The sequence below is a fragment of the Aquarana catesbeiana genome, linkage group LG04 (genome assembly GCF_042186555.1).
Source record: "Aquarana catesbeiana isolate 2022-GZ linkage group LG04, ASM4218655v1, whole genome shotgun sequence".
NCBI classification, from domain to species: domain Eukaryota; kingdom Metazoa; phylum Chordata; class Amphibia; order Anura; family Ranidae; genus Aquarana; species Aquarana catesbeiana.
Genome location: NC_133327.1, coordinates 490,095,267 through 490,122,421, shown reverse-complemented (window position 1 = coordinate 490,122,421; position 27,155 = coordinate 490,095,267). Strand labels below are relative to the sequence as shown.

At 41.6% G+C, this 27,155-nt stretch overlaps 1 protein-coding gene across 2 annotated transcripts in view; it reads left to right on the top strand.

The window, feature by feature from the left end:
* Nucleotides 1-27,155, top strand: part of SLC30A6 (solute carrier family 30 member 6) — a 139,148-nt gene that overhangs the window by 6,715 nt on the left and 105,278 nt on the right. For both annotated transcript variants that reach the window (XR_012243944.1, XM_073627662.1), the window contains exons 4-8: nt 456-498; nt 4,248-4,313; nt 6,048-6,128; nt 11,376-11,411; nt 18,473-18,567. Coding sequence is in view for 1 of the 2 variants with exons in the window: in XM_073627662.1 (XP_073483763.1) it covers nt 456-498; nt 4,248-4,313; nt 6,048-6,128; nt 11,376-11,411; nt 18,473-18,567 (321 nt within the window). In the remaining variant the exon portion in view is untranslated. The remainder of the gene's footprint in view (nt 1-455; nt 499-4,247; nt 4,314-6,047; nt 6,129-11,375; nt 11,412-18,472; nt 18,568-27,155) is intronic.

The following is a 27,155-nucleotide window of genomic DNA, read 5'->3' as shown; positions in this document are numbered from 1 at the left end:
TATTATTTACACACATTTATTTGTGTCAGGGATATTGATTAAACAGCCAATTTTCTCATCTTAAAATGTGTATTTTTTAGTTTTCGAGAAAAACATTGTCAGGTAAGTTGTCTGTGTACTTTCTGTCCAGGAGACACAACCAAAAAAATAAAAGGAAATCTTTCCCATCAGTTACTCGCATTGCTAAAACACTCAGTCAACTCTTTGCTTTATGCAAATCTAAAAAAATGTTTTGCTTTTACATAAACTTTAGTTGAAAATTTTTGTATGCCAATATCCTATGTCCTCTAATACATCTTTCCACCTAAAGACATAATATAGTTGCACTTCTATTGTATAAGTGTCAGCTTTTCCCTAAGGATAGTGATGAGCTATTGTCTTCTAGTACTGTGTTTTGTTTTTGTTTTTTTTCTTTTTGCATCTTACTCACTATAATCTGTTTTCTTTCTTTTCAGCCCTTACTGCTTATACCTATTTGACAATCTTTGATCTCTTCAGGTAAGATCCTCACTTAGGTTAAAACCACTAAGCATTGAGTGGTGGAAAAGGTGGAGGTGATTGTAACACTGACATAAAAATGCTTAGCTCCATCTTCCTGTCTTTTGATGTACTAATTTAAAATTAGCCTCTCTCTTTACCCATAATGGACAAAGTAACAAGTTAGTGTGTAAGTGTCCTCGGAAATACCTGGTATGTGTGGGAGCATATGACCTTCTCCTTCATCTCCCAGGATGCAGTGGTCAGTCGCTAGGCCCAAACGCTATCAAGAGAAATTGTAATTTTGCCCTGATGTAACACACCCACAAGAACATAAAATTAAACAAAACCCCCCCCCAAAAATGTAATATAGTGCAGCTTACGGTACCAATCCTTAGAAGTGTTGGCTGCATTAAAGTCATTGTAAAGGAAACATTTTTAATTAAAAAACAAACATTTTATACTTACCTGCTGTTTTGCACAGAGCAGTCCCGATTTTCCTCTTCTCGGGTCCCCTGCTGGCGCTCTGGGCTGCTCCTCCTTGCCGAGTGCCCCAAGCCGCTTGCTGTGGGGGAACTCGTGCCTGCTTGGTCCCTGCATCCATAAGACTCAGAGCATGGCTCAGCCCTGCTACAGCCTCACTGGCCATGATTGACAGCAGTGGGAGCCAATGGATCCTGCTTCTGCATCTCAGTCAATCAGGAGGGAGTATCAGAAACCATGAAATCAGACTGAGACTGAAGTACAGTTAAATCACACTTGTTTAATAATAAAAGTAAAAAGAACAAACGTAGTCAAAACATAGCCAGAGTTCAGTAACCGGAACGGATAGTCAGCCAAGCCAGAAGTCAGGGATGAAAGTAGTGGAACAGCAAGCAGGATCTGGAGCCAGAAGGGATGTCAGCAAAACCAGTCTTTAAACAGGAATACAGGAGATAGTTTCTTGTGATGTGACCAAGGCGAAGGCAGAGACCCTCTGGACTGGACGGCTTAAGTAGGCAGGACTGACGAGCAGGATATGAACAACAGCTGAGTAACTGTGGAGAGAGATGGGAGCTGGCAATTAGCCGACAGCTGAGCGGCCAGCTCACAGAAGGAAGGGCTGAGCCCAGCCCTGACAGAGCGAAACCCGGGAGAGCCTCGGGTCTCGTGCACGTTACTAGATTGAGATCGGGCTTAGGTAAGTATTAGGGGGGCTGAGGGGGAAGCTGCTCACTGAGGGTTTTTTACCTTCATGCATAGAATGGTAAAAAACCTCCAGCCTTTACAACCACTTTCATTTTCATTTTTAGGCTTTTTTTTTCCTCCCTTTTATTACACCTGGTGATCCTACCAATAACAAACAGCCTTGTCTTGGTGGGTTTGCAGTTGTGCCATATGTATTCCATTTTTGGATGATGGATTGAACAGTGCTCTGTGAGATGTTCAAAGCTTGGGATATTTTGTATAACCTAACCCTGCTTTTAAACTTCTTCACAACTTTATACCTAACCTGTCTGGTGTGTTCCTTGGCCTTTATGATGCTGTTTGTTCACTAAGGTTCTCTAACAAACCTCTGAGGGCTTCACAGAACAGCTGTATTTATACTGAGATTAAATTACACACAGGTGGACTCTATTTACTAAGTAGGTGACTTCTGAAGGCAATTGGTTCCACTAGATTTTAGTTAGTGGTATCAGAGTAAAAGGGGCTGAATACAAATGCACACCACACTTTTCAGACATTTATTTGTTAACAATTTTGAAAACCATTTATCATTTTCCTTCTACTTCACAATTATGTGCCACTTTGTGTTGGTCTATCAAATAAAGTCCCAATAAAATACATTTATGGTTTTTGGTTGTAACATGACAAAATGTGGAAAATTTCAAGGGGTGTGAATACTTTTTCAAGACACTGTATGATCATATACCAGGTGATCTTTTCCCGCTGTTATAGTTACCTCTTGAATTTCTTATTCAAGCCAATGATATATAAAGCATAAGAATTGAAACCATCAGACGGTTTTCTAGTTACTATAAGGTGTGGGCCCTATAAAAAAAATTGCTTTAGTGGATAAATGTTTTCTACCTTTTTTACCTCTCCTTCAACTGGTTAGACTTGGTAAAAGATTTTGGGGTTGATTTACTAAAACTTTTTTGGCAAAGCTTAATTGAACAAGCTGAAGTTACAAGCTGGCTTCTTTGCTGTGCCAGATTTTGCAATCTCCAGTTTTAGTAAATCAATCCCATTATTTCTAGGCAGATGAGATCGGACAAAGTTTCATGTTTGAGATGGAGTTTGATAGATTTGATGACATATTTTTGATGACATAGATTTGATGACCTAGGAGGCCATAGCTAAACTCTGTGAAAACAACTCATAACATATCCTAACATTTGGCATTATTAACCGCTTGCCGACCGCCTCACACAGATATACTGCGGCAGAAGGACTCGTACAGGCGGAATCACGTGCCTGTATGTTCCCCTTTAATAGGCGGCCAGCGGGCGCCCACACGCCGAGGCAAGCTCTATGAGTCGGGTCGCGGGTCCACGGACCCGATCGCCTCACGGGGAGGAAGAACGGGGAGATGCTAATGTAAACAAGCATCTCCCTGTTCTGCCTAGTGACAGTGTCACTGATCTCTGCTCCCTGTCATCGTAGCAGAGATCAGTAACATGTCACACACAGTCATGCCCCCCACAGTTTGAAACACGCTCCTAGGACACACTTAACCCCTATACTATCACCTAGTGGTTAACCCCTTCACTGCCAGTGTCATTTACACAGGAATCGGTGCATTTGTATAGCACTGATTGCTGTATAAATGATAGTGGTCCCAAAAATGTGTCAAAAATGTCCGATGTGTCCGCCATAATGTCGCAGTCACAATAAAAATCGCTGATCGCCACCATTTAAAAAAAAAAATATATATGTTAATAAAAATGCCATAAAACTATCCCCTATTTTGTGATTTATTTATTTATTTATTTTTACCAAAAGTATGTAGAAGAATACGTATCAGCCTAAACTGAGGAAAAAAATAGTTTTTTTTTATATATTTTTGGGGGATATTTATTATTGCAAAAAGTAAAAAATAATGCGTTTTTTTTCATAATTGTCGCTCTTTTTTTGTTTATAGCGCAAAAAATAAAAACCGCAGGGGTGATCAAATACCACCAAAAGAAAGTTGTTTGTGGGGAAAAAAAGGACGCAGTGCCGAATCACAAAAAGTGCTCTGGTCAGGAAGGGGGTAAATTCTTCCGGGGCTGACGTGGTTAAATTAAATCACCTTTTTTAGCCTCTTTGTTGTCTCTCATTACTGGTGGTCATCTGCAACCACTTATTGTATACATAGATGCGCTAGAGGAATGGTAGCATTGCATTTCTCTGGACAGGTTTCTCGATGGTGACCACAGTGTACCATGCTTATATAATGTGTGTTAAAATAGCCGATTGCAGTCTCCATCGGAAGTACACCTGGCTGGGTGACTACACAAAAGCACAATAGAGAGGCAGAGACCACATGCTGTCACCCTATAACCGGAGATTAGATTACCTTTGTTTAAGTTTATGTGATATTTTAGTTTATCACATAGGTAAGGTCATCTATAATACATTAAGAATGTAAAGGTTGATGGGTGCTTTTAGCATTTGACCCATAGAATGGTTTCATACAGTGTTTATTCTATTAGAGTTCTTAAAATGTCTGTTATTTTCAGTTGAAGGTTTAGGAAAGCCAGATTTAGCACCGTCGTATACTAATCCAGACTTTCTTTTTGTTCCAGTTTATTAACATGTTTGATAAGCTATTGGGTAATGATGAAAAAACACAGTCCCACGTATTCCTTTGGGTATGTATTTGTTTTGTTTATTTTATTTGAAAATTATTTTTATTGGTTAAAAAAATGGGTATGACATACAACACAGAGCCTTTTGGGCATACCCAGGTTCAACAGGTCTCAAAGACCAGAACTATCTATACATAGATCGCTATCTATAAACACCCCCCTCCACACCCCTCATATATTAGGATATAGACATCGGCATGAAGCTAGCAAGATCAGGTACATCCTTTGACAAGCACCTTCCCTGGCCAAAACTACTTGTAAGAGCTACAGAAAGCCTCATCCAAACGGTTGACAAATCTGCCAGCCAACCCTGCCAAACCTTTTCAAAATTGCCCTGGCATCCTCGAGTCGCATATGTTGCTTTATAAAAAGGTTATGATTTATTAACCATACCCTTCCAAAATGCTAGTGATGGTGCCTCTGATTTTTTCCAAAATAAAATAATGGATTTACGTGCATAAAATAATGTGGTGGATAGAAACATCCTCTGCGCATGTATCGGTACCATGTCTTCAAGTGACCCCAAGAGGCAAACTGGAACGATTAAAGGGACTGGCATCGATAGAAGCTCCAGCAAAGTGCAGGTAACCACCAACCAAACAATTTGTATTTCCAGGCAATGCCAAAAGATGTGGTCAAAGTCAGCTGGCAAGTCGGTACTTCTCCAACATTCCACTGAAGCGGATCCATAAATAGAGGCTAGCCTAGCCACAGTATAATTGATTCTATGTAACAGTTTAAATTGGATGAGGCAATCTCTAGCCAATACCAGTGCCTTTTAAATGGAACCTCCCAAATGTCATCCCAGTCCACTCCCTGAAAATCGGGAATAAGCATCTCTACATTTTATTAAGAGCCTTTGGCAGAACTGTAAATAGTTCTTTATACACTACAGACATAGGCTTAACCAAGGAGTCCTCATATAAAAGGAGCTCCAATGCCGAAGGTCCAGGGCAGCAGAGGCAACCTGAAGCAGGTCTATCTGCTTAGTTAATGTGGCACATGCCACTTCAGACAGGTATAATGGCACAGGAAGCTTAGTTGATTCTCCGTACAGAATTGAGACATTGCAGAAAGGGGAAAATAAAAGCTCTGACACTGGGGGGGAAAGGGCCTGGGAATGGAGCACCACCTGCCTAAATACTTACTGTACCTTCTGCCCTATTAGAGCAATATTCATTGAAGCACCATCTAGAACCCCACAGCCTTTCCCATATCCCAAACATCCCTGTCTAGCCCTGTTCAACCTGTGCCTATGTTCTGCAGCCCCTTCCTTCATTCAGGAGAGCGGTATTCCCCTGGAGGCTACCATGAGTACAGCTTTCACATAGGAGTGAATGGGCAACGGCATGCATGCACAGGAAAAAAACGCACTCTTGAGACTATTTTCTGTGAAAGACTGTGCAGTGCCCTGCGGGGTCTCACAGTGAATATCACTGGAAGGGGAGGAGAACAATAAATATTTACCCAGGGTGGCTGCACTTGGGGGGAGTAGGTGCAATAATTGAAGGATAACTGTGTGAAAGGGAATGCTACTAATATTTCTTGATATTCAGGTGACCACTAGAGAGAGCATTTACAAATATCTGTCTCTCACAAAGTAATCAAAATTTGGAATACCCAAGCAAATAAAATGCGAAAGTCGCATAAAAATTACTTTCTGGTAAACATTATGTTAACTATTTCTGTAAAAATACACCATATAACTCGCTACGTTATATTCTTAATCATTTTTAGGTTTGAACGATTTGAAGTGCTTGCAGTCTTTGCCTCTACAGTTTTGGCCCAGCTTGGTGCACTGTTTATATTAAAAGAAAGGTGAGGTGACTCAAAAGTATTTTTCAGCTATGATAGAACATTTATACTAACAATATTACCTATATTACCATAATGCCAAAAGCATTTTACAGCTAACTGAATGATTTTTGTTAGTCCCTACCCTGATAGAGGTCATGATACAGTGTCCCTAACACAGTCCTAAAAATACACAGCAAACTCCTTGCATATAGTGTCTCCAACTGTAATTAACCTCAGGTTGCCAGAGCTGCAAGGCAACAGTTTCAAATATTTAGCCTTGGTGTAATCTCATTCATTTATTTTTTTAAAGGCCTAATGTGGTAAATCATTGTAGCTAGTCACAACAAAGATTAGTGGACCCCTGTAACGTCCTCTCAGGTCTTCAGGTCCAAGGTGTAGTTGCCACAAGTTCTGTGGCAGGATAGTGTCAATAATTTTACTCCAGCCTTTTCACCGTTGCCATATCCAAGACCATCCACCCCGACCTGTATCTCAAAACACTGAATGTCTTCATTCAAACTTAAAAATTCTGCATGGAATCCACCAGGTCTGTCATCGGCTTCTATATCTATATATATATATATATATATATATATATATATATATATATATATATATATCTAACAATAAACAATAACAGATACATGCAGGTGGCAGTCACCCATAGTCTACATTTAGATTACAAAGAGGATGATTCACTTATAAAACCACAAAATTAGAGCACGTATATATATCCCAGATGTTGGCATACAAATGGTACTTTTATGGAACCATATTAAAGATACACAGCTTCCAATGTGTTATTCGCCATACCTAGCTTATTCCAAACTGGTCTGTCTTGATATAGGACATTGTATAAGCTGCATCTGAGCAAGTTCAACCAGGCTAAGTCCAGGGGTGTCCAGCCACGGTGCCCATAACCTTTCAAACTTTCCTGAGCATCCCCTGTGTTACTACACATATTTTTTTTTTTTTTTTTTTAGATAAGGGTATGTCCCATGTGCGTTACCCACATTTGGTGTGAAGGAGGGTCAGGTGATTTCCAGAGCAAAACAAGTATTTTGCGGGCTTGGTAGAGAGCACGATTAACCACTACTCTCGTGGGTTCCTCTGGTATGAGATCCTCTTAACATACCTAACAGACAATATTTAGGGTCTAGCGGGACAGAGGATTGGAATAACCTATTAAAAGGTACCCAAGACAGCTGTTAAATAATAATGTAGTTTAGGGCTTTTCCAGAAAAGGTGGCTGGGGTCCCCCCTTTCCCATTTACATCTACAGTATGGTGTCCTTTTATGAAACTGCGGAAAAATACCGCAATTCAGTTCTCAGGCATTCTCAGAGGAGATCGCTCTCCTCTGAGTGCCTGTTTATGAAAGTGTGTAGATCGCTTCTCATGTTGAGTTGAGAAGCGATCTACAAACGCCAGGGACTCCTCAGAACGGCTCCTCTCACTGTAATCTCGCGTGATGTAGCAGGATTACAGTATGAGGAAGCGTAAAATACAAAAGTTTGACACGAATCAGCACACATTATTCCCCAACATATTAATAAAATAATAAAGTTAAATTCCCCCTACACAATATACATTAACCTAATTATTAAAAAAAAATGTTGTTTTTATAAATATTTAAAGATCATACATGTCCCTATTTAAATGTGAATGGTGTATAGTAAATGAATGTAATCGACATATGTAATGCAGCTATACACCATTCATATAAATGCAAAATACATTTATAATCATTTAAAAATAATTTTAATAAAGTATACAAGTATAATATTAAATTAAAATTAAATATATTTCATAATTGATAAGCTTAAAAATTGATAAACTGGTGCGATGCGAGAACACTGCAAATCCACTGCGGGTTCCCGCATCGCACCGACTCGCATGTCAGTTCACACTGCCATATGCGAATCGCTGGGGAGTGTCAATACATTAACGACACCCCCAGTTCAGCTTCCATATCGCACTGCGAACTGACAGTTCGGACATGAATCGGATCGCATATGTGTGAACACACATGCGATCTGATTCTGGTCAGAACAGAAAAAAGGGTCCTGTGCGTGTTTGCACTGAATGTGGTGCGATATCAGCCATGCTATCTGTACGGCTGATATCGCACCGCACAGACATTGCATGTAATGTGAACAGCAGTGTGCTGCGAATTACATGCCTGTCTGGCATCGCACAAGTGTGAACTGGGCCTAAAAGTTAACGACACCCCCAAATCAGTTCGCGTATCACAGTGCGATCTGCAAACTCGGACAGAAATCGGATCGCGTGGGTGTGAACACCCATGCGATCCGATTCTGCTGTGGACCAAAAAAATGGTCCTGTACGAGTTTGGTCCGAATGCAATGCAAATTCAGCCATACTATCTGTATGGCTGAAATTGCATCGCACAGAGATCGGATGTGATTTGCACTGCAGTGTGGTGCGAATCACATCCGATCTCGGACACCGCAGTAGTGGGAACCGGCCCTAAATCATATTGCATTTGCACCAAAATGGTACAGGACCCTTTATTTGGTCCGCACTGGAATCAAAACACCCATGCGATCCGATTCCTGCACCATTACATGGTTCGCACTGTGATCTGTGAAATGATCTGGGGGTGTCATTAACTTTACATCGACACCCGCAGTGGTGCGCAGATGTCAATGTAGGCGCGATATGGAAACCCGCACAGGAATCACGCATCGCACAAGTGTGAACCCAGCCAGATGTCTCTCTCTCTCTCTCTCTCTCTCTCTCTCTCTCTCTCTCTCTCTCTCTCTCTCTCACTAGATCTAGATCTATTCAGAAAGTGAGAATTCTGTCACAGATCACCAGTGAGGTGCCGAGATCGCACCTTCATAAACTGTCCGTTTCTGTGACAGTACGTTACAGATTCTCACTGTGCTGAGATAATCAGCGGAGAACATGTTCTCCACTGATTACCTCAGTTTCATAAACTGGTAATGACCTGAGATCAGCGTCGAGACTCGGGATTGCAGCTGATCTCAGTTTCATAAAAGGACACCTATAGCACAAGGGATCAGTGAGTATGCCCATTTTATGCAGTTTAGCAAGTGTGAGATGGGATCTCAGTACTATGTACAACTGCAATAGTTTTTGTGACCAGATTAAGGCGCTAGTTACCACCACCTGCAGCGCATCTCCTCACTCATCACCAGGCAATGATCCCCCGCCCCCCTCCCATCTCTCTCTCGAGCCTTGGTGAGATAGCTATCCAAATAGTCACTCAATAACATATTGCAGCACTGAGAAATAAGACCTTTAGCATGCTCTACTGAGGAAATCAATGTGAAAATAGGGGTTGGCGATAAGGTCCATGGAGTTTTGTCACCCTGAGTCCAAACCACGTGCTGCAATTGAATGTAATAACATTGGATATAGGAGGGGAGGCTAAATCTCCCTTGGAGGGTTGAAAAGGGGAGAAGGCTCCCATTGTGAAAACTGTGTTTCAAATGAGTCACCACATATGTCCTCTTATAAAAATACTTTAAGGACAAATCAATAGATACATATACTTTCTAGGTACAACATATGTACAGTACTCAATTGTTAAAAGTTGTACAATCGTCTCCAATAAATTAAGTTATCCACACTCCATAAATCTAACATGCACCTTGTGCTTAGACTAAAGATATTTCTGGGTTGTGATTACTTCTCTATAGACTCCTTAGTTGGTCCACAAAGATTAGGTGTTGACTGCCCCTTATGCTTGGGTAAAAGTTGATGTTACTGGGTTTTGTTATCCTTCACCCATGTATAAACCTTAGTTGGTATCTGGAATGCTGGAATGCAAGTGTAATCAGTTGCTGCAAACATTAGTCCCCTGGCCACTGCCACCACATGGAATATACCCAGTCTGCCATTGCCTTCCTTCATCACGGAGACTTTTTGGCTTCAGTACATCATTGTTTCCTATCCTCTGCTGTGGGGCCCCTAAACTACCAGTCTGCAGCTAGGTATTCACCCAGGTGCTGGTCCCAGTATTAGTCCTACTGCTCTTGTGACATCCCCACTGTGGGATACTTAGATGACATCCTATTGAGGAATAGACAGTGCAGTCTCTGTTGGACAATGTGGCTTTAACTGTCCAGACTAAAGAGCGGCTTGAATGGATCTGGACCTTCAGACACTGGTGCTGGATTATGCGTCATGTCTGAGTCAAGTCCTGGATATTGCTCAGGCCAGGACTAAGTTCAAACCCATGTCAAATTTATTTTCCCAAATGTTTTGACAGACTGATAGTCGTTTCTGCCTTTAACCTCAACCAGGAAATAGGTCTCCCATCCCTTCCCATCCCTTTTGTCCAGCTTTTTTTTATTTAAAGGGAACTTTCAATCCATTGTGTGGATGTGGTTTAGGGTGTGAGAGGCTATCCCTCAGCCCCTCCTTCCATTAGTTAGAATGATTCCCTTTTTGTTATCCTGGATTGACTCTGAAAGGTTCCCCCATCTCTAGGTGGCTCAGGCAGACCATCATCTAAGCTTATGGTCTCAAAGATTGTGTTCCACCCTTTTTTCTGTCAAGGTTCTTTCTGCTAGATCTGTGAGTGCTTCTGGGCCTTTTGACAATTAAATTAGGTGTTGCCCAGATTTGCAAGGATGCCACCTGCTCAAGCTCTGGCAAGTGGACATTTCAGCCTCATCTGATGCCAGCCTTGGAAATAGGATCCTTCAGGCAGCTCAGTTTGTTTGCCAGTGTCCAGTCCTCCTGTAGGTGGCAGTATACCCCAAAGGCGAAAGACTTTCTGTGCCCCTCAATAGAATCCAAGAAAAGGATTTTTATTGGAAGTAAAAAAAACCCTATTTTTTTTTTTCTCTATCGAAAACAAAAAGAAAAAGTTGAATATTTAGATACATTTTACATTTTCTTACAGTGTTCTGCAAAGTTGGCAGAATGCCATATGTCATAAGAGTCTTCTATGCTTTTTTTTGACTCTGGAGGTTACTGCAGTCTTCTTTCCAGCTTAGTTTTTGCCAATAACATCTGAAGCTTTAATGAAAAGTTAGGTTCTGCTTTTCACTGCTATGCCTAATAAGGTAGAACGCTCCAGTTGGTACTGGAGATTTCTGACTATCCAGCGGGGTATTGAAACTTGCTGCCTTTAACAAAGTGAAAAAAATAAATTTTGGTGGAATTTTGTTACAATAAAATATTGCAATGAATGAAAATTAAAACTAGAGTTAAACAAAGAAACATTGTTAATCCATCTGATTCATGTCTTCTGAAAATATCTTATTTTTAGTGCTGAAAGATTTGTGGAACAGCCAGAGATACACACGTAAGTATTTGGTGGATTTAATTTTCTGTCTTAAATACAATGTTTATTCATTTGTATTTGTATAATTTGTATATATTAATACTATTTGTATGTATTTGCAAAAATTAAAAATAATAAAATATAATGCAGAGATATTCAATGTGTGTGTGTGTGTGTGTGTGTATATCTATATATATATATATATATATATATATATATATATATATATATATATATATATATATATATATATATATATATATATATATACATACATACATACATACATACATACATACATACATACATACATACATACATATACACAAACCATGGCTCCGTACTAAGAAAGTTGCAGAGATGTAATGTATAGGGCATAGTCTGTGGAGTGATGTCACTACTCTGCAAATAAGAAGTGGGCTGAACCGCAATTGATCCGATGATGCATCCGTCCCCCGCCAGCTTTACAGTGAGAACTGAGCGATTAAACACTGCTGATTTCTCAATTCTCTCCCTCCGCTCTGAGCAGAGAGCTGTGACTGTCAGTCAGTCACTTCTCCTTTTAGGAAAAATTTATAAATGCACATCTTTTTGCAGGAAAAAAATATGCCTTTTTTTTTTTTTCATTTCCCAGTGGAGCCTGCAAAGCAATGCACCCGCAAACAGTGGATCATGGGTGCATTTTCAGGCTCCTGCACACTCTTCCTCCAGCTTTCTGCCTGTATCTGTGTACAGCCTTTCAGTAAGAAAGCTGGGGGAAGTGTCAATGGACTACGTTGGCAGACGGGTCTTGTAGTTTATTCGTTCATAGATCCGATTTTAAATGTGACAGCACCTGCAGGGGAGAAGAACCCCCGCTCCCTGTCACAGAGGGGCTCTGGAGGTTCCCCTGGTGTACCATATAACACTTTCCTAAAGGTGAACTTAGCCTTTAACTTTTTTAGGCTTGCCTATAAAAGTATATGCTTACCATGAGACATTTCTGCAGTGTAAATAGGGCTCGCATCTGTTACAAACCTTTAGGTTATTGCCCCTGTATGTTTGCATACATTTGAAACAAAATTTAGACCCCTTTCACACTGGGGCGGTTTGCAGGCGGTATTGCGCTAAAAATACCTCCTTCAAACCGCCCCTAAACAGCCTCCGCTGTTTGTTCAGTGTGAAAGCCCGAGGGCTTTCACACTGAAGCGGTGCGCAGGCAGGGCGGTGAAAAAAGTCCTGCAAACCGCTTTTTTGGAGCGGTATATTCACCGCTCCTTCACCGCTCCTGCCCATTGAAATCAATGGGACAGCGCGGCTATACCGCGGCAATACCGCGGCTATAGCCGCGCTGTACGAGGGATTTTAACCCTTTTTCGGCCGCCAGTGGGGGGTTAAAACCGCACCGCTAGCGGCCGAATACAGCTACAAGAACGACGGTACAGCAGCGCTAAAAATAGCGCTGTTGTACCGCCGACGCCCCTACCGCCCCAGTGTGAAAGGGGCCTTATGGCAACACGTGCATTATTTTTGTCTTGACACATGAGCCCAGCTCGGCTCCTAAAATGCATATAGATTAAACCAATGCATAACTTCTTATGGCCACAAGAGGGGGATTTATAAAAGAAGTTGAAAGCTGGTAGTACATTTAGCTTAAAGCAGATCTAAACCCTAACTGGAGGAAATTTAGTTTGCTAAAGTACTGTGTATACTAAACCATTGCATGTTTTTTTTTTTCCATAAAAAAATTCCTTTCCTTTTTTCTCCCTTTCCTGAGTCTTAGGGCTGTTCCTCTTCTCCAGCCAATTCATCTCTACATATACTTGCTGCTCAGCTGCCCTTCATTGCTCTGGACTGGTTTCCTTGTGGAAATAATGGTAGACCATGTCTATGCAATGAGATTTGGCATGGCCACATGTAGTCTTCACCAGGGTGATATGTGACTTGGTGACAAAACAGGAACACAATTGAAACAGTTGTCACCCCATAACAAAAAGTGTGTGAACATGGATTATTATGGCAAGATTACCAGCTACTATTTAACTTCTTACTGATCGTCCCACATAAATTTACTGCGGGGGGGCGGCGGCTCCTGTGCGCAGAATCATGTACAGGTACGTGATTCTGCACTTCCGGGTCAGGGGCATGGCGATGTTTTACGGGACCCACCAATTGCTCCTGAGAGAGGCAGAACGGCGTAAACAAGGCAGATTTCTGTGACAAGGAAAGTTAGAGATCCTGTGTTTCTGCTAAGCAGGAACAAGGATCTCTGTCTTCCCACAGTTAAAGCACACCCCCACACAGTTAGTAAACACTCCCTAGGTACACATTTAACCCTTTGATTGCCCCTGATGTTCACCCCTTCCCTGCCAGTGTCATTAGTACAGAGATAGTGAGTATGTTTTAGCACTCGTCACTGTATTGGTGTCACTGGTCTCCAAAAAAGTGTCACTTAGTGTCCGATTTGTCCGCTGCAATGTCGCAGTCCTGCTATAAGTCGCTGATCGCCACCATTACTAGTAAAAAAATAAATAAGTAAAAATTCCATAAGAATATCCCATAGTTTGTAGACACTATAACTTTTGTGCAAACCAATCAATATACACTTATTGGGATTTTTTTTTACCAAAAACATGTAGCAGAATACATATTGGCCTAAATTTATGAAGAAAATTAAAAAGAAAAAAAAATATTGGATGTGTTTTATAGCAGAAAGTAAAAGATATTGTTTTCTTTTGTTTTTTTCAAAATTGTCAGTCCTTTTTTGTTTATAGCGCAAAAAATAAAAACTGCAGAGGTGATCAAATACCACCAAAAGAAAGCTCTATTTGTGGGGGAAAAAAGACATCAATTTTATTTGGGTACAGCGTTGCACGACCGCGCATTTGTCAATTAAAATATTGCAGTGCTGTATACAAGAAATGGCCTGGTCATGAAGGGGGGTAAACCATCCGGAACAGAAGTGGTTAAATGAAAGCTCGATATTTAAAAAGAGCAAAAACTTTAAATTACATTAACAGGTAAAAAGAAAAACAGTGCCTTGAAAAAGTATTCATACCCCTTGAAATTTTTGCACATTTTGTCATGTTACAACCAAAAACGTAAATGTATTTTATTGGGATTTTATGTGATAAACCAACACAAAGTGGCAAATAATTGTAAAGTGGAAGAAAATGATAAATGGTTTTCAATATTTTTACAAATATCCGAAAAGTGTGGCGTGCATTTGTATTCAGCCCCCCTGAGTCAATACTTTGTAGAACCACCTTTTGCTGCAATTACAGCTGAAAGTCTTTTTGGGTATCTCTATCAGCTTTTCACATCTAGAGAGTGACATTTTTGCCCATTCATCTTTGCAAAATAGCTCAAGCTCTGTCAGATTGAATGGAGAGAAATTGTCAAGTCTTGCCACAGATTCTCAATTGGATTTAGGTCTGGACTTTGACTGGGCCATTCTAAAACATGAATATGCTTTGATCTAAACCATTCCATTGTAGCTCTGACTGTATGTTTAGGGTTGTTGTCCTGCTGGAAGGTGAACCTCAGCCCCAGTCTTAAGTCTTTTGCAGACTCTAACAGGTTTTCTTCTAAGATTGCCCTGTATTTGGCTCCGTCCATCTTCCCATCAACTCTGACCAGCTTCCCTGTCTCTGCTGAAGAAAAGCATCCCCACAACATGATGCTGCCACCACCATGTTTCATGATGGGAATGGTGTGTTCAGGTTACATAGTTAGGTTTAAAAAAGACACAAGTCCATTTAGTTCATCTAGGTTGATGTGCAGTGTTCGGTTTCTGCCACACACAGCGTTTTGCTTTTAGGCCAGAACGTTCAATTTTGGTCTCATCTGACCAGAGCACCTTCTTCCACATGTTTGCTGTGTCCTCCACATGGCTTCTCGCAAACTGCAAACGGACTTCTTATGGATTTCTTTCAACAATGGCTTTCTTCTTGCCACTCTTCCATAAACGCCAGATTTGTGGAGTGCATGACTAATAGTTGTCCTGTGGACAAATTCTCCCACCTGAGCTGTGGATCTCTGCAGCTCCTCCAGAGTTACCATGGGCCTCTGGGCTGCTTTTCAGAATAATGCTCTCCTTGCCTGGCCTGTCAGTTTAGGTGGACGGCCATGTCTTGGTAGGTTTACAGTTGTGCCATACTCTTTCCATTTTAAGACGATGGATTGAACAGTGCTCAATGAGATGTTCAAAGCTTGGGATATTTTTATTTAACCTAACCATGCTTTAAACTTTTCCACTTTTCAACTTTATCCCTGACCTGTCTGATATTCTCCTTGGCCCTTATGATGCTGTTTGTTCACTAAGGTTCTCTAGCAAACCTCTGAGGGCTTCACAGAACAGCTGTATTCATACTGAGATTAAATTACACACATGTGGACTCTATTTACTAATTAGGTGACTTTTGAAGGCAATCGGTTCCACTAGATTTTAGTTAGGGGTATCGGAGTAAAAGGGGCTGAATACAAATGCATGTCACACTTTTCAGTTATTTATTTGTAAACAATTTGTAAAACCATTTATCATTTTCCTTCCACTTCACAATTATGTACCACTTTGTGTTGTTCTATAACATAAAATCCAAAAAAAAACACATTTACATTTTGGTTGTAACATGACAAAATGTGGAAAATTTCAAGGGGTATGAATACTTTTTCAAGGCACTGTATATTAGCAATTGGTTTAGTTCTACTAAGATCTACCTATATAAAACTTAACTGAATTACATTTAGTTTTTTAACGCACTGTGTATCATTAATAATTCCTATATTTTTTTTTTTTATAATAAAATATTTGATTTGACCTTTTTTTTTTTTTTTTTTTTTTTTTTCCTTTCATCTCTTTGTTGCATCTCAATGTAGCGAATCTCCTGTAGCTTTTTGCAGCCACCTCCCAATTACAGGCATGCAGTTCAGCGCTGGCTGCATTGCATTTCTCAGGGCATGTTTTCTCATGTGGACAATGGTGGCCCATGCCTACATAATGTGTATCGAAACTGACTCTTGCATTCTCTTTCTAAAATCTGTGTGACAGGGTAACAACACAGGAGCACAATTAGGAGACCAAGACAGAGCATTATCACCTAATAACAAGTGCTTAAACAAATACCATCATGGCAGGATCACCAAGTAGTTAAAGAGGCGCTCCAGAATACTTAAGAAAAAAATAAAACTCAGCAGCTACAAATACTGTAGCTGCTGACTTTTAATATTAGGACACTCACCTGTCCAGGCATCCAGCAGTGTCCTCACCTAAGCCGATTTTTTAATGGACTATCAAGTGCTGGCGGCGCCATCAGCAAAGAGCACTGTGCTTTGTCAATGGGCTGCAGTCTTTTGGGACCTGGGAAGTGTCCTAGAAGGTTGCGGGGGGCGAACTTCCAGCTCGGTTTGTCACGACAAATTGAACTGGAAGTGGGAGATGGTACCTGTCAAAACCAGGTACCCCCCCCAAAGGTGCCAAATGTGGCAGTGGAGGGGGAGAGGAAGCAGACCAGCGGAGCTTTACATTTTTGAGTGGAGCTCTGCTTTAATGAATTAAGAGTTGCTTTTCAAATTACATTACCATGTAATACTTGTATGAGATTATAATGTGTGGGTTTAGATCTACTTTAGAAGAAATATGTTCTAATAGAAATAAGAAGGCTGCTATTGCTGATCTCTTTATGAAAATGCTAGTTGCCTAGCTGGCCCTTGCTTCAACTAATTGGTTTGCAATAGTTTTTAGTAGAAATTTCAAGAAAGAGTATAAGCAGCAGTATAAGATGCTTCACAAGGGTTACAAAGCCACAAGTCCTCCCCATATAAAAGATATTTACAGATGTAGGTAACAGGAAGTCTTTACTATCCAAAATGCCAAAAAAGAAAAAAAAAGAAAAAAAACTGAGTATACATAAGTACATTTACGCAGATAGGTGAAAGCATTCACAAGCAATATCAAGAGATGTCCAAAACTCTAACATAGCATCAGAGCCAGGAGCAAGGGACCAAAAGGACCCACTCGCCATTTGAACACAGGGTCACATACAACCTCTGACTAGTGGGAGAACGGTCTCGCATTCCGCATAGATCTAATAGAGACAGGCCACTCCAGATAAGGTAGACAGATGGAGAGTAGCAAAGAAAATAAGATAAAAAGAAAGAAATAGGGAGAGTTATCACGTGCCAACCCTCCAAATGTAAGCAGTTCAAAAATCGCTGGTTAAATATTTGATCCAGCAGTTCCAAGATTTCTCAAACAATTTCGCTTTGTCGTTCAAAATGGCAGAAAGATGACCATGAGCCAAGATGGTATAGCCTTGAACAGATCAAAAGGTACGGTGGCAGATTTCAAAGGATCTGGCTATGTTTGTTTTGGCTTCCACAAAAATAATTGTAATCAGTCTTTGCGATTGTCTCGGGGCACTTTCCACCTGACTGCATAATAGTTCATGTTTCGAGGATTTTATTAAATGAACCTGGGTGAGGGAATAAATGAGATTATACACTCAAATCCAAAATCACCTCACCTTGAGGCATTGCCACCATATATGAAACGCCATCCCCTTCTGTCCACAGCCTCTAAAACAGAGTGGATAAGCACTTGGGACATCGAAAGCTATCCTTATAATGCTTCAATAATTTGAAAAGCTGAATTACAACAAGCATAGAGATCGGGAAAGTCCTACATCCTAATCTGTATATTTGATACAGGTTAGTGATTTTAAAAAGTACTCTAGTCAATAAAAAACAATAAAAGTTTGGCATGTCAGAAGGCTTTTTAGAAGGGGGAAGTAGTGGCACTGGACTTCCGCGTAAGTGTTTTGGTAATTTGCCTTCTTTATTCCTTCAGTATAGTATTTTGTTAAGGCTAACGGCAGCTTAATAAAAAAAATAATATAAAAGTTGTATTTGAGGATTTAAACACAGAGTGAAGCACATGTAAGTCAAACTTTAATTAAAGTGTCTCTCTTTTACTATTCCTATATATTTTTACTATTGCTTATAGTATAATGCATAGTATAATCATAAAAAAACTCACACAGATTCTTTGTAAGCGTTGAAAGTTTGTAAGTTATAATAATGGTAACTCTGATTTTTTTTTCCAGAGGCCGTCTGCTGGTGGGGACTTTTGTGGCTCTGTTTTTCAATCTGTTCACCATGCTTTCTGTTAGAAATAAACCATTTAGTTATGTTTCAGAAGGTAAGTTTACTTTCAGTATATTGTGATTTTTATGCAAACCTAGAGTAGTGTTTCTAAACAGTATAACTGCAGTTAGAAATTAGACACCACAAGGTGCCACATCACCCCTCTACTGTAACAGCCTGCTAGAGCCCCCATATTTCTTGTTGCAAATACCAACTTTTGCAGTTGGTATTTTAAAGATATATGCTTCATGTGGGCTTGCTTGGTTGTATAAAGTTGTGTTTATGTAGTCTGGTTTTTCAAGGGGTTTCCTTTTCTGCAGCACTCTGCAGAAGCTAGTTCTCATCATATGAGCTATTGTACACTGGCAGTAGTGCCTACCACCCTCTGAATAGCGATTCACAGTTGATTGCTTTTTAGGGGGTAGTCTAGCAGCGACTGACAAGTTGGTGGTCCTGCTGCCTCCTGACTGTATGTGTTTTTTTTTTATTTAAAATGCACCACAACTACAAGCCAAGTGTTTGCCATGTTTCACCCCTAATAACACACACATTTATCGCTGGTGGTCAGTGGTTAATTAACCAGTATATTTCACACATATTTATACTTCCTACATACTAAAAATGTTATCAATATTTTTTTTGTGTGTCTGGGAACTACGCTTATATTTAATCTAAAGTGCACATTTTAGTCTGCAGTTTTCCCTTTTTATAATGACCCTAATTTATGTCTTTAATACAAAGCATAGAAAAGTTATTTCCTCACAGGCTCCATGGCAGCATACATTTGTGTAGCCCCGCCCTCGCTCCTACTCCATAGGACCTTACTCCCATAAATTTTCAGGCTGAGCCAGAGGCCGTGTTCCTTTTTTTTTTTGTCCTCCTCACTCATAGACCCATTTCGTATAAAGTTTCCTACCTTTTGGAAGACATGGCAACAGGGGTCTCATGCAGGACAGCTGTGTGGAAATTGGGAGCATCCTGTGGTGTCCAGAATTTTCCGGGGTGGCTCCAGTAGTCACTGAGTCCCTAGCTAGCAGCGGGGTGGTGAATGGCACACATGCGCCATGGAAGCTCTGCCAACGGCGAGCAGTTGCGTCAGGTCGGATGCCCTGCTAACAGCGGGTGACCTCTAAAGTGTGCCCAACATGATGGTGTGCTCTGCTGTTCCTACCTTTGAGATCTGAGTTGCCCTGCGGATGCATCGATTGTCCTGTGGAATTTGTCCAGGTTACGTGTGTAAGTTTGGCTTGAGGTCAGCAAAAGGGACCAGATGCCATGCGGGCTGCTAGGGAGTAACTCCACTTATGTTAAAAAATAAATAATAACCAAAATGAAACCTATTGAGATGACTATGCTCTGATGTACATTGCACCATTTTCTTAAAGATTGGTGCCGTTGCCTTCTGTCCTGAACAGATAACTGTTTGTTCAAGCAAGGTTTTTCTTTGTGTTGGAGGCTCTGCTTAATGAATTACCTGTGTAGTGATGCTCTGATGTGAGAACCTGCAGTATTGCTTTAGCAGTAGTTAAACCCTTAGGGTTTTTTCTTACCTAATAAACATACAACTTACATTATCTCTCTGGATAGCTTAGGAAACTTCAGCAGCTGCAGTTTGAACTGGGAAAGTTATTTAATAAATTACTGCATGGCTTGAGTGGCAATTGTACATGTTATAATTTTTCTCTTTTTTTCTTAAAAAGGTGACGTTCTCCCTTAGACTTGCAGGGATTTATTTATTTCTGCAACAGGTCCTTGTGCTGCTGCCTAATCCTTCTATGCAGGCGACTTCTATGCTGGTTATAGCTGGAGGGGGGCAGTGTCTTCCTTACTGTTACTGTTCCTGGATTGTCAGCCCTTCTGCAGGCCTCTTAAAGCTGGTGTATGGGAATCTGACTAATGGACACTTGCTATTAAGCCCCTCAAGATCTGCATGTATTATGCACACTGTAAACTGGGCCTTTACTGCTCATGCCCTGGCTGGTAAAACCCTGTATGAATTTTCTGCTGCGTTCAGGCATCCAAGGAGCAAGATTACAGCGACCAACAGGTTCCCATGGGTAGTCAAGACACTTTAAAAGAGTTTGTTACAACTTTCCCTGTGCAAGGATTCTTTACTCTGACAACGTCAAGCTTTTTCCTTGCAGGACCAGTCGACTGGCTAATTCAATCCTCTTCAAACAGTTACTAAAAGGAAGATGGATGAAAGATGGAAGTGGATGAGGAAGATTTTTAAGCAGGTTTCTGTACCTCCCTTTTGTAAGGCTGTTCAGATTAAGGCACTTATGAGGAAGAGGTTTTCCAGCATAATGAGTCACCTGTCTGGTTGACATGGACTTCATGAGCTTAACTGTATACATGGAGTTGTCATTGGAGGATGCCGTGTACTTCGGGGGTATACTCAATCATGATGATTGGGTCTATGGGTCTATCCTTGAGGGGTGTAGTGATTCTGGTGGTAACCTTGTGTTGGACTTGTCCCCAAGGGATATATTTGTCTACAGTTGCAGCCTGGGAACGTGCCTTAAAGTGGATGTAAACCCGAAATGTATTTATTTATTTATTTTTTGATGTCATAATGTAGAGCAGGGTTTCTCAACTCCAGTCCTCAAGGCGCCCCAACAGGTCATGTTTTCAGGATTTCCATTATTTCGCACAGGTGATTTGATCAGTTTCACTGCCTTAGTAATTACCACAGCTGTTTCATCTGAGGGAAATCCTGAAACCATGACCTGTTGGGGCGCCTTGAGGACTGGAGTTGAGAAACACTGATGTAGAGTATAAGATTTCCTATCATTTGAGCCCAGTCTTGCCACACAGAGTTAATCCAGCTCTGAGCAATCCTTTTTTATTGTTCATTCAGATAAATCTTGACAAACAGAGAAAAACTTTGTCAAATCCTCCCCCTTGCTGTGAGTGACAGGTGATTTACATATCTCGTGCACTATCCTAAGACATGCATTGTTTTTTAATTCCCACCCCCACTCCTTTCCTCAGCAGCTCTGCAAGGATCGGCTGTTCCACACCTCAGCATGATTTGGCATGCTGAAGTCGTGTGGTTACTTTTCTGTCTTTTCACTGGATGTTAGAGATCATAGCAGAAGTTCAGTGTAAGAAATACACAGAAGAAAATGCTTATTGACAAGGGGAGTGTAGAGATGGGCGGGCAGTCTACTGATATCACGACTCCTCCCACCGAGCTCCAGACAACAGACCCACCCACAGAATCTGCAGTTTTTCGGCTCTCATAACAGACAGAGGGGAGACATTTAACAGGTAAAGATACATGCAGGAGGCATGTATATCCTTATAGATAACCCCTGTGGCAGTAGTTTAGAAAGGATGGCATTGGGTTTACATCCACTTTAAGCATTGCCTCACTTCCAGTGTAATAGAAGTTGGTCTGCATTGTGAGAGTTTAAACTGTCCCCTTCAAGGGCTAGCTTCATTTGATGGCAAAAAGGTGGGAATAATTCTACAAGTGGGACAATCTTGTCTGAATTGCGAGTGTCTAAACAGTCTTCTTCAAGGGCTAGCTTCATTTGATAGCAAAGAGCTGTGTTTAGTCTGGCCTCCTGCCTCAAAGTAACGTCTGTTGAATGAAAGAAGACTGCAGTTCAAGAGTCAGTGCCTAACTCCAAAAAGGTTTGCTCCTGCAGTTCCGGCTTTGAGTCCAGAAAGAGTTGTAGAGAGAGAGTCCTCAACCAGCAAAGAGCTCCACTTCTGGGGGTGAGGTTGCTTGCTGGCCTTTTTCGGATTGTGCCACCTATACATATCTTATGGGTACCTGGTTGCTCCTCTTCTGATAGGAAGATACAGCTTTGGTCTTGGACAGTTGTACCCTCAGGACAAGCACTTTAAGCCATGTTGGTCAATCATTCACCTTCAAGCCTCTGACTGTGCCAAGAGGAATCCTTTGCTCCAGCAACAATAGACAAGTTCTGTTAGCCCATGTTGTTGTTACCAACTCTAGGGATGGCAATTCCAATTCCAGCAGATGCGATTTTTAAGAGGAGTACTATTGTTGCTCAGAGTGATGTCTATTTCCAACTCCCAGAGCTGTCTTCTGACATACCTCTGTTTCTACATGCGTCAAGATGTAATGCAGCATACGTGTCTGCTGGTTGGGTTCTCGATCAACTCCTTGTCTAGACAGGGATCCCTGTCAAGTATACAGAGGCAGTTCTCAGAACCCTACAAGAGATTGGCTGGCTAGTTTTTCAAAAAAGGTCACATGACTCCTACGCAATTCCTTGTGTATCTGAGAGCTTAATCCATCACAGTTCAGGATACATTGTTTTTGCCACTAGAGTATACTGGTGGTAGGATGCTGGGTAAGCCTGGCTTTACTCTATTCACCTGTCAGCATCTCAATACCCAATGATCGGGACCATGGTCTCTCCCATCCCTATATTGAGGTGTGCTCAATGGAAATGGCCTCCTGTCCTGAAAGGGTTTTTTCTCCAATGTTTATCGTGCACCCAGCAATTCATGTCTCACAAACAGGCAGATGAAGCCTTGGGTGCTTTCACAGTACTACATTTTCTGTGCTGCTGAGTTATTGCCAGTGTAACTCCCCTGTTGGAAAGGTGTTTTTCCAGTAGAACTCCCCAGTTGGGAAGTTGTTTTAAACATCCTGTTTTTCTGGCAAGCTCTTTTATGCTCCCTTTGCCTTTTGTCACTGGACAGCAGGCTTTTTAGTCTCCAGTGAGGCTGAACAACATCACAGTGGTGTACTACATCAGAGGACAGGTCAGAGCCTGCAGGGTCAGTCCATTGAGAAGAGGTAGAGATGACTGTGATCTGGGTGGAGTTGAATTTCTCTATCCTCTCATTTGAGTCTACATTCAGAACTTCTGGGTAGAATCCATATCCTGTGGCTCAATTGGGCAATAACTGGTTCCTACATCTAGGTTCCTCCAAGTGAATTTAAGCTCTGGACAAGATTTCAGATTTAAAACTGCTAGCATTTCCTTACTTTTACAAGCTGGAAATCTTTTCCCTAGGGGCCTAGGCATGGATGCTGTGACAGATCAGGAAAGGTCTCACAAGCCATATGCTTTCCAGTCCAATCCATATGCAGTTTCTTTTGGGGGTCTGTTGCTAAAGACCGTGGCAATTTTTGCAGTAATTTATATTGGCCAAACAGGCTTGGTTCCTGCCTTTGATACCGGGTTATGAGATTGAAGTCCTTTGTCTTGGATGAGATCTTCTGTCACAGAAGGCAATACTGCACACTTGTTCATCTCTTCCAGTTTCTTATCCTGGCAGGAAGAGACTGATCAGGCTTGGCTGTAAATCCTACAAAAGGATTTGAATAAAGCTTGTTCCGTTTGGACTGCTTTTTTTTCTTTTGCTTCAGTCCTCTGGTCAGGTGCATTCCGGACTTCAACTGATCCTAAAGTTCTCTTGAAGGCAGGATCTCTGCAGTCCCCATCATATCGAATGTCTCATGGGTAGAAATAAAATGGGTAGACATTGGATATCCCTTACTCATCCAATACTTTGATGTGGGGCTGCATCTGAGATTCAAAGGAGAGCCAAGACTCTCTAGGTGGGATTCACTACTTGCTCTAGACTTCCTTGCCAGCTCCAGATGGGATCTCTTTTCAGTCCAGCTTGGGTAAAGACTGAGCTATTTCTTTAGCCAGGAAATTTGCCAAGATCAAAGCTTGAGGCTAGGAAGGAACCTTTGGGGACTTACAGCTTCAGGTGGGATCACCCTTAGTCCAGTTTGAGTAAGCATTGAGCCATGTTGTCGTTCTCTCTAAGGGCTACATCTTCAGCAGGAAGTTTGCCAGAATCAGGACCTTTAGGACCCTTTGGCAGTTTGCTGCTCCAGATGGGGTCTCTTTCAGTCGAGATTTAAGTAAAGGTTTGGTCATGAATGTAGCCTCTCTAAGGGTTTGTTTTTCCTCAGTCAGGAGGATCTAGACCTTGTTGCCATGAGGGATCCTCGTTGGCATTCTGCCTATTATGGGGAGTGTTTATATCCATACTGGGTTGCAATCTGAGATGGCTTCGGCATCCCATGAGAATAAAAGTTTTGTTCCTTTCATATGCAGCACCACCAAGGATAACTGGTTCCATACCCATGGATATTGGGATACTTTGAGCATGCTCTCAAGCTATAGCTTTGCTTAGCGTTTTAGGACATCTCTCTCTCTCTAACAGAACCAGGGGGATGGAGGTATCATCCAGCATCATCCCTGGATGAGTCATTCCAGCTAGCAAATAGGCTTATAGAACTTAGAGCTTGATTCCTATGGAAGCAGTGACAACACACAAAACCGGGAGTGTGTAGACTTTGTGGGCTCCCTGTGAAAGGGCGCCAGGAATATTTGTAGGGGGATGGCATGTCTTCTATTAAGGCTATTCTGACTCATAGCTAGCTTCCTTATACTGTTAGTATCTATCCATAAGGTTTCTGTTGGCTAAGTGCTATGTTGGAAACCTTACCTTTTTTGGCATGCCACCCTTGTATTTTTGGGCTAGTTAGTTCCCAAAAGTATGCTGCCATGGAGCCTTTCTGGAAAACTGAAAATTTCCTATCAAGTACTTACCTGAATTTTCCTTTTCCTGATGGGCTCCATGGCAGCAGGAGTTTCCTCCCAGTGTCATGAGTAGGCTAGTTGCGGAACATGGCCTCTGGCTCAGGCTGAAAATTTATGGGAGTAGGAATGAGTGCAGGGCTACCCAAACATATGTTGCCATGGAGCCCATCAGCAAAGGAAAATTATGGTAAGTATTTGATGGGAAATTTTCCGTTTTACCAATGAACTGTGAGCTTTTTTTAATGCAACTGACAAAATGGACAAAAATAAAAAATAATTATATACAAATGTTAAAAGAAGTATGGCCCAAGATTGTTTTGCCCATACTTCTCTTCTGGGTAACAGGAGTGCACTTTTTCTCTTATGTGACCCAGAGTCAGCTTATAGTGGGCTGTTGCCTGCTATCAGCTGAGGTCAGAGTCACCCCAGGCTCTGGAAGGTTTGCTTAGTTCTCAGTCTTAGAGCTGACATGGCACGGCTGCAGCATCACACCGATGCTGCAGCATAGAGGTGAGTAAGGATGAGCTCCGGCGTGTTCGCACAGCCCACGTGCAGAGGCCGCCAGGAAGTCGGCGTTGCGCTAATCACAGGCAGCAATCACAGCGTGGCTGCAGAGATTGGGAAATGTCTCACTGCCTGTGATTAGCACAGTGCTGACTTCCTGGCGGGCTCTGCATGTGGGCTGTGCGCCGGAGCTCATCCTTAGAGGTGAGTATGAATGTTTGTCTTTTTTTTTTCTGCCCCAAACCTGGCGGAAGAAAAGAGTTAATGAAAACTAATTATGGTTAAATAAGGGTTAATACATATCCTAAAAAGTTGTGTAAACTGGGAGCCACATATGATGTGCCACAGTATATGTACCTAGCAGATGCCACAGGCACCAAAAATGCTTACATATTTATATTGAACCATTCATCTCAGCACACCCTTTCAGAACCAGCACCCGAGGAGGGCCTACAGTGGGGCAAAAAAGTATTTAGTCAGCCACCAATTGTGCAAGTTCTCCCACTTAAAAAGATGAGAGGCCTGTTATTGTCCTCATAGGTATACCTCAACTATGAGAGACAAAATGTGGAAACAAATCCAGACAATCACATTGTCCTGATTTTTGAAATAATTTATTTGCAAATTATGGTGGAAAATAAGTATTTGGTCAATATCAAAAGTTCATCTCAATACTTTGTTATATATCCTTTGTTGGCAATGACAGAGCTCAAACGTTTTTCTGTAAGTCTTCACAAGGTTGTCACACACTGTTGCTGGTATGTTGGTCTATTCCTCCATGCAGATCTCCTCTAGAGCAGTGATGTTTTTGGGCTGTCGCTGGGCAACACAGACTTTCAACTCCCTCCAAGGGTTTTCTATAGGGTTGAGATCTGGAGACTGGCTAGGCCACTCCAGGACCTTTGAAATGCTTCTTGTGAAACCACTCCTTCGTTGCCCGGGTGGTGTGTTTGGGATCATTGTCATGCTGAAAGACCCAGCCACGTTTCATCTTCAATACCCTTGCTGATGGGAAGAGGTTTGCACTCAAAATCTCATGATACATGGCCCCATTCATTCTTTCATGTACACGGATCAGTCGTCCTGTTCCCTTTGCAGAGAAACAGCCCCAAGGCATGATGTTGCCACCCCCATGCTTCACAGTAGGTATGGTGTTCTTTGGTTGCAACTGAGCATTCTCTCTCCTCCAAACACGACGAGTTGTGTTTCTACCAAACAGTTCTACTTTGGTTTCATCTGACCATATGACATTCTCCCAATCCTCTTCTGGATCATCCAAATGCTCTCTAGCAAACCTCAGACGGGCCCGGACATGTACTGGCTTAAGCAGGGGGACACGTCTGGCACTGCAGGTCCCTGGCGGCAAAATGTGTTACTGATGGTAGCCTTTGTTATGTTGGTCCCAGCTCTCTGCAGGTCATTCACTAGGTCCCCCCGTGTGATTCTGGGATTTTTTGCTCACCGTTTTTGTGATCATTTTGACCCCACGGGGTGAGATTTTGCGTAGAGTCCCAGATCGAGGGAGATTATCAGTGGTCTTGTATGTCTTCCATTTTCTAATTATTGCTCCCACAGTTGATTTCTTCAC